Here is an 8699-nt window from a genome sequence, read left to right on the forward strand (position 1 = left end):
CTGGACGCCAAGAGAAACAACTCCAGCCCGGGACAGCTTTGTCAGGACGTTGAGTACATACCCAATGCGAAATCGTCGGCACATGGTCTGGTCACAACCAACTGCACGTCATTAGAATCAGAGGCGTCAGTGGTGCAGGGAACGTCAGCATTGAGATAATTGACGTTGGGCTGGTATCATGTTTTCTGCCGAAGAAATCGATTTTGGCGACGTCTCAATGAACGTTTTACGGACGTTGACGTCGTACAGCACGATCGAGTTTGGGCTGGGTCCAAAATGATATCGGGTGGTATCACAATGAGTGGCCGAACTGTGTTGTCCAGAGGTCACAGGTCAGTACTATCGGGATAACATCATTGCACAACACGTGGCATAACGTGTTGGTCAACGTTTCATCTTTAAGGATGACAATGCACGTGCTCATCGTGCCACGATTGTGACGCAATTCCTCCAACAGCAAAACATCCATGTTATGCTGTGGCCAACTCTCAGTCCTGGCCTTAACCACAATGAACACGTTACGGACTAAATTGAAATTGGATATCTCAGGGCGATATGTGCGATAGCCCTAATCAGCCACCATAAGTATCTTAAGAACAAATAATACAATTCACAAGCTTCAATTAATATTTATTACAGAGATACATGACATCAAACTTTTTGGACTCATTTTCGGCAAAGTCCCATGTTCAGACATATGACTGAAATGTAATAATTGCAGTATTTAGATATAATGTCAGATCAATTGAACTTAGACATGTTTTGAAATAATGTTGTAATTACATTACGAACTAATGGGAGAAAAATACGACGTTACTGTAGTCCGCACACATGGCGATTAATACGGAAATGTAAGATAGCTGCGCCATAAATCGCAAAGAGTGAGTGAGTGAGTTGGGTTTAACGCCGCTTTTAACATTATTCCAGTTATATCACGGCGTGTCAGCTTCATTTGGGAGGAAGGCCCGAAGTGATGCAGGTCTCAGACGTTTACCACTTCGGTGAAACCCACGAGTATGGTGCTGATAAACCTAGAAACATAATCGGGGCGAACCGGGATTTGAACCCACAATCATAGGTTTCTGGCGTGCCCAAGGGACGCAACTCTGCACAGCGAATCGCGGCACCTTAGACAACTGGCCCACCTGTGCCCACCAAATCGCAAAGAACATTGAAGAACAAAGCGTAGTTTATTTCACGATGAAATACTTTTCCGTCATTTCTTGAGATTCGAACATGCGCTCGCAACTTGATGTCGTCGTATATTGGATGACGTTATGTTTGAGAGAGGAGTGTCTAGTGATTTGTTTCCCATAGATTTAGCTGGGCGACGGGCTGCGCAGCCCATGTTTTTTTCTCCCTGCTGTGTTTTATTGTACGATATATAACTCCCACTCGTCGTTTCATAAGTTCTTTCTGAATGACGTCACAGCACAATTGTATCCTGGCACCCGTAGGCCCCTTACTCCCCGTGGGTCACATATAAAATCAGCTTAATCTTAATTATTGGTCTTTTACGTCGAAGTATAGGGATAAAAAAATGTGTGTTATTTTATTCTATTTTGAACGCTGACAATATTTAACGTGGTCAATTTCATCGTTCCCCGGAATTCATGTCGTGTTCAGAGGCCAGATTCCCAGAAGTAAACAAGCCCAATATGAAGGGTAAACATGTCATAATGTTTACTTATGATATTAAACCGTATCTCCTATCCGCTGTTCCGAGCCAGGGATGACACCCCACATTGCTTCGAGTGTCAGATTAACTAGTACTGTCATCAGGTGTCATCCGAGAAGAATCAAATTTAATGCGCAATTAAAGCGACAAAAACCTTTTCCATATTCATAGGAGTGAGTGAGTTGGGTTTAACGCCGCTTTTAACAGTATTCCAGTTATATCACGGCGTGTCAGCTTCATTTAGGAGGAAAGCCCGAAGTGATGCAAGTCTCAGACGTTTACCACTTCGGTGAAACACACGAGCACGGGTATGGTGCTGACAAACCTAGAAACATAATCCGGGATTGGAACCCACAATCATAGGATTCTGGTGTGCTTAAGACGCAACTCTGAACAGCGAATCGCGAAGCCTTAGACGACTGGTTAAGACATAAACAAAAACTCGGGATATATATTCAGACCCGCTACAAGCTACACATAAAATAATTATATTTCAATTTGAAAGAAAAGGGATTGAATGAGGACCAAAACGGCAATGGGTGGCCATATTGAAAGCCGTAAATGAGCCTCTTCATCAAAATCAGTTGTCATTGACTTTCAGTTTTATTGCTCCAGTGGACACGGGGGCCCAGTTGTATAAAGCGCCGTAATTCGCTGTGTTGCGTGTGTTCGAATCCCTATTCGTCGAGATTGTTACTAGGTTTGTCAGTACCATACCGCTCCTCGTGGGTTTCATCAATGTGGTAAACGTCTGAGACCTGCATCACTTCGGGTTTTCCGTTTAAGCTGAAACAGCGTGATCAACTGGAATATTGTTCACTCACTCACTCACTCACTCACTCACTCACTCAGTGGTTTCTTGGTCCAAGATGTTTTCTGCTCGAGGGGACGCAGGCTAAGACAAAAGCTCACATGACTTTTGGTAAAAAAAACCGAAACACACATACAGACCCTTTTTGGTCGCTGTTGACCTAAAATAGTTCTAAACTTGATGACTATTCTGGAGAAGCCAAGAAAATCAATATAATCTAAAATCTACACAGATTGTCTTACTGCAGTTAAGTGCGACATGGTGTTTATGCGGAAATGTTCTCTGAAATGATTAGTCGATGCTTGGACATAATGTTGACAATATATATGTGTATTCTCTGCTTTTGCGTTCTTGGGGCGTGCCAGAAATTCCAGACCGGATCTGGTTATGTTTCTGGGTTTGTCGGCAGAATTCCCATGTTCGTGGGTTTCACAAGTGATTTAATCTGAGACCTGTGTCAGTTCAGACTGCCCTGCCACGCCAAGCGGACACGGCGTAAATATTTTTTCAGCAAACTCACGTATCCGTGTGGCTTGAATAAGATACCAGCTTATCATAGGAAAAATATCTGCATCACATTAAAACACCATCATGAATACGTTAACTTAACATATTCCGTCTGATTTCCATATATGTTTAGGTATGTGGGTGATACACATGTAGAAATGTTTACATGTTCAGATGACAAGTGTGATGACCGAAAATACTGATATTCTTAGCCAAAGGGTATAGTGAGTGAGTTAGTGAATATTGTTTTACGCCGCTTTTAGCAATATTCCAGCAATATCACGGCGGGGGACACCAGAAACAGGCTTCACACATTGTACCCATGTCGGGAATCGAACCCGGGTCTTCGGCGTGACGAGCGAACGCTTCAACCACTAGGCTACCCGACCGCCCCGCCAAAGGGTATAAAAACGCGATTTGTAAGAACTAAAATCAGAACAGTCATTTTCAACAACGAGCATCAAAGATGAAGTTCCTGTTCGCAGTCGTGGCCGTCTTGGTCGTCGTTGTCTTGAATGACGTCAACGCCGACACGTAAGTTATTGTTCATCTCAATATATTTTTTTGTTGGGGGGAGGGGGGGGATTGGGGGGGGGGGGGGATGAGGAGAGTTTCAGTTGTGAACTTTTATTCACTTTCTACAGTCGTGAACTCGCCATTTTCCATTACCTACAGTAGTGTAGGGGTGGCGTAGGCGTCTTAGGTACTGATAACGTCCTTGGAATGTTTAATAGAATCACGAGGGACTGACCGCCGGTTGTATAGTGCTAGCTTACTGAGATACCAGTTTAACCTGATTACCCCAAGCAGACTCTATTTACTGACACAGAGGCGTTGAGACCTTGTTTCATCCTCCTCCATACCGAGCGCCAGGAAGGGTAACAATAAGTTACATCCTATAACGTCTTTTAGTACGACCGAGCGGGGCATATAACAACCGACCTTCCCCTCTCCGGACTACGGAGGCTGTGACGATGTTCTTGAAATCACACGGAAAACACAGACATGCTTACCCTAAAGGGATAGACAAGTGGTTAACGCGCTTGCTCGTCCGAAGACCCGGGTTCAATTCCCAACATTGGCAAAATGTATGAAACCTATTTCTGGTGTCCCAGATGGTGTCGTGATGTTGCCGGAATAACGCTAAAAGCTGCTTAAAACCAAACTCACTCACTCACTTTCCATACCTGTGAAAACCCGAATTTCGAGAAAGAATTGGTCTTTTGCAACCCATGCTTGCCGTAGGAGGCGACTTATGGAATCGGGTGTTCATTCTCGCTGACATGGCTGATGCATGTTTTCGTATCCCACTTGCGTAGTTCAATGCTCATGATTTCAATGACTGGATTGCCTGATCCAGGCTCGATTACTTACAGACTGCCGTCATATAGCTGGAATATTCCTGAGTGCGGCGTTAAACAACAAACACAAACAAACAAACAAACAAACAAACAAACAACAATTTCGGGGGTTATCTCTGTGTGGAGATTTTTCTTTTGTTTGTGAAATATTATCTAATACAGTCAGCCTTTATTATGTTGCTCATGATATCAACCATTCGTTTATCTGGTCCAGATTCGATTATTTGCAGGCCGTCGCGATGTGGCTGGCATATTGCTGATTGCTATAGAAAACTACAAAAAATCATTGAACACAGATCTAGTTATCCATAGTCATAAACGATTCACTGACTCAGTAGAGTGCTGGTTAACCATTGGCAACAAATATATCCACTTCCATTCAAATTCGTAAACTGTTAACGTTAACATGAAGGTTGGTTAGCGCGCCCTCCCCTTTTCGCCCAGCCCAACCTACTTTATTTAATGGGCTTATCAACTTTTACAGCTTATCGTTATATGTGTGAGGGTAGTTTCCAGTTATGCTGTAAGATAACGTGCCATATTGGATTACTATGGCTCAACACCGTCCTAATCAGTATTTGCTTGTATTTGCAGATGTCCCTACGGCTGCAAGAAGTATCAGCGTAACAACTGTCGCTACTACTGGTACTATTCCTCCGGCTGGCGACAGTACTACTACTGCAGCAGTTACAGGTGAGCTACAGTAACAACGTAATACCACGTTCTGAGCTATGAGAGAGAGACAGAGAGAGAGAGAGAGAGAGAGAGAGAGAGAGACAGAGAGAGAGACAGACAGACAGAGACAGAGAGGAGGGAGAGAGAAGAGAGAGAGAGTGAGAGAGGGAGAGAGAGAGCGTGAGAGAGAAAGAAAGAGAGAGAGAGAGACAGAGAGGAGTGAGAGAGAAGAGAGAGAGAGTGAGAAAGAAAGAGAGTGGGTGATAGAGAATGAGAGAAGAAAGAGTGGGAGACAAAGAAAGAGGCACCATGTCTTGAGAGATGACCTGTGAGTGAGTGAGTATGATTATACGGTAGACTAACCATTGGCAGAATCAACCCAGGACTTTTTGTGCGACAAACGAACGCTTGGACCACTAGGCTACCCTAAGGCCCCGATGATAAATGGGGATTGGTTGGTTGCCAAGTGTGACCTGACCGATGGTGCGTCGTCTGTCCCCGACGTCGTGGATAGCTGTTCACGCTATCAACCATTCGGTTATTTGTAGACCGCCGTTGTATAGCGGGAACATTGCTGACTGCAACGAAAGAGAACTGTCACTTTCTCACATTGTTACCTTTGCTCTTGGACTGCCTTGCATTGTGTTTAGCGTATTAATCCCACGTTCTAAAAAGGTATCATCTACGTATACCATACTTTCATCTACGTATATGGTATTAACGGTTGCCCATAAGGGACATGGATTCTGTTTTTCAAAATTTTGATATTTCACTTACTTTTATCGTAACCTTTTGCAAATTAACACAATTTGTGATAAATCATGTATAAAAACAACAGAAAACATGGAAAATGTACTTTCAAGTAGCTATTGAATCGCTGAAATGTGACGCGAAAATGTCAAAAACTAAAATAAAAAAACCAGAAAAGTATTTCCACCGCGGTGTAAATAGTTTTCTGTATTTTCATTTTAGTTTTTGACATTTTCGCTTATGTTTTTGACCTTTTCGTTTTTGTTTATGACATTTTCGTTTTCGTTTTTGACATTTTCGTTTTTGTTTTTGACCTTTTCATTTTAGTTTTTGACATTTTCGCGTCAATTTTCAGCGATTCAATATCTTCTTTATACATGATTTATCACACATTTGTATGACACATCGTGTTAATTTGCAAAAGGTTACAATAACAGTAAGTGACTCCATGTCCTTTATGGGCCATCGTAGGTATTGACGTTCGTTATAATCGTTCCTCTGACAGTGATATTGTTGATAGTAGATCATTCTTCTTTCTACGTACATTATAATATCACATACGTAATGTAGTAGTGTTATCTATATAGATGTATGGCCCTACGTAGATGAGACATTTTGATTTGAATTTGACTCAAATACGCTTCTTAGCTCAGCAATATTTCAGAATCATTTATGCGGAGTTCTGTTTCAACTTCAGATCGTACACTGGCACATGCTACGCCACCTGTGGTAGGTAGAAGAAAATACCACTGTATACTCGTTTATTTGTTTGTTTGTTGTTCCTCATGTATATGTATGTATCTATGTTGTTTAACACCACACTCAGCAATATTCCAGCTATATGATGGTGGTCTGTAACTAATGGAACAGACATTCCAGTGATTGATATCATGAGCATCGATCTCATCAACTGGGGTACGATGACATGCATCAATCAAGTCAGGGAGCCTGACCACCCGGTCCCGTTAGTCTCTTCAAGCATCGTCGCTCCACGGCAAGCATGGGTTGCTGGAGATCTACTCTAACCCGGATCTTTACGGTTGTGTAAAATAGTAACGAAATGTCTCTCTGACATATGCTTGCTTTGAAAGAGGACAGGCAGTGTTGAGATATTATGATCGTGGGTTTGAATCCCTGTGTTGAAAGTGATGTTGAACCAAACTCACTTACTCGTTCGCTTACCCATGCACCTACCCAAACCTGATCACTCACTCACTCACTCACTCACTCACTCACTCAGTCACTCACTCACCGACTCACTCACTCACTCACTCACCCACTCACCCACTCAATCACTCACTCACTTACTTACTCACTCACTCACTCACTCACTCACCCACTCACTCACTCACTCAATCACGCTCTCACTCACTCACTCACTCACTCACTCACGCTCTCACTCACTCACTCACTTACTCACGGACTCACTCACTCACAAACCCACGTTCTCACTCACTCACTCACTCACTCAGTTAAAGCTACGGCGACCTGTAACAAATAGTTGAAAGTATCCTCAACGTTGCACGCTGTCGCGGTACACAATCAACCTAACAGTCACCCCTTTGTAGAGTGCTGGAACCTATTAAAACCCAAGTTCCTTCGGGACCGCGGTTATGTACGTGCGGCGTAAAACACCATTCATGTACTGTTCAGTTCACGGAGGATGGTCTGGCTTCTCGGACTGGGAGACGGTGGAAGATTGTCCCGTGTATTGCGGAGGAGCCACCGCCCTTCACGTCCGATCAAGAAGCTGCACGAACCCGACACCATCTGCCCTAGGACGCCCCTGTACTGGAGACTCCCTCGAACATCAAAACAGGACGTGCAATCATGGATCTTGCAGTCGTGAGTACAAAACTTGACGTGCTAATGATACCCTTACCTTATCATTTGAAGACATAAACGTTGCTCTCATCTTTGAGGTGTAGAAAAGCAAGTTTTAAATTTGTTTGGGTTTTTCCAGGTTTATAAATAATGAATCAAGGAATATTGATATTGTCCGTTTTCAGACGAGTTTGAAATCATTGTCCTAGTTGATTTAGTTAATTTCTACACTGTTCATGCAAATAGAACATGATCGACATGGGTAGGATTGCATGTTCTACGATGGCAAATGGTGTATTTATACATAGAGAGTGGGATTTGATAGAAAAAGGCAATATTTCAAATTTCGTTGTTTTAATCAAATTTATCGTGTTCTCAGCTGAAACCTAGTTTGATATTCCAGAAAGTTGCATGAAACCACACGCACGCTACATCTTGTAATATTTCATCAAAATGTTCTTATTCAGATGTGTGTCCTCAGGACACTGACACCTACTTCGAGCACCCGAAAGACAAGAAGTCCTTCTACCATTGCGGAGCGCATGGCGCCAAGGCTCACCTGAAGGTCTGCGAAAATGAACTTGTCTGGAACCAGGCGGAAAAGACCTGCAAGGAACCAGACACTGAGCACCCCAGCTGCAATCATGGAGAGTACCTCCCCCACACGGAAGACTGTCGTAAGTTCTTCCAGTGTTCCAATGGGCAACTTCATCTCCATCAGTGCCCTGGCGGTCTGCAGTTTGATACCAGACACAACTTGTGCAACTGGCCTCAGATGGTCAACTGCATCGTAGATGAAGAATAGAAGACCAGATGACAATGTAGCACTGGACCTACAATAAAGATCATACTGCATCAGTTTTTTTCCTTTGGCGTATTCTGTTGATTCTGTTTCTGAGGACAAAATAGTTTTTGGAATTATCAAATGGTCAGACCCTTACATGTATCTCAGCTTAACATAATGGACAACAATGGACATAAAATTTATGCTTCACGTACGAGGTTGGTTGGTTGGTTTGTTGTTTAACACCGCACTCTGCAATATTCCAGCTATATGACGGCGGTCTGTAAATAATCTGGTCTGGACCACACA

General features: G+C 43.1%; 1 protein-coding gene across 1 annotated transcript; it reads left to right on the plus strand.

Annotated features, from left to right (window-relative positions):
* Positions 1–3376: 3376 nt before the first annotated feature.
* LOC139473066 (SCO-spondin-like) lies at positions 3377–8472 on the plus strand. The gene is made up of 5 exons (XM_071255580.1): positions 3377–3530; positions 4952–5050; positions 6480–6511; positions 7436–7627; positions 8074–8472. Exons 1-5 carry the CDS (start codon positions 3463–3465, stop codon positions 8409–8411), a joined length of 729 nt encoding a protein of 242 aa, XP_071111681.1. The 5' UTR covers positions 3377–3462; the 3' UTR covers positions 8412–8472.
* The last annotated feature ends 227 nt before the right edge of the window (positions 8473–8699 follow it).

This window comes from Haliotis cracherodii, unplaced genomic scaffold (assembly GCF_022045235.1).
Source record: "Haliotis cracherodii isolate W230 unplaced genomic scaffold, xgHalCrac1.p SCAF_26, whole genome shotgun sequence".
NCBI classification, from domain to species: Eukaryota; Metazoa; Mollusca; class Gastropoda; order Lepetellida; family Haliotidae; genus Haliotis; species Haliotis cracherodii.

What these genes read in the sequence shown, in the direction of transcription:
- LOC139473066 (XM_071255580.1), top strand. Translation starts at nt 3,463, where the DNA reads ATGAAGTTCCTGTTCGCAGTCGTGGCCGTCTTGGTCGTCGTTGTCTTG. An exon ending in CACATGCTACGCCACCTGTG is followed by an intron (nt 6,512 to 7,435) that starts GTAGGTAGAAGA and finishes TGTACTGTTCAG; the next exon opens with TTCACGGAGGATGGTCTGGC. An exon ending in CAATCATGGATCTTGCAGTC is followed by an intron (nt 7,628 to 8,073) that starts GTGAGTACAAAA and finishes GTTCTTATTCAG; the next exon opens with ATGTGTGTCCTCAGGACACT.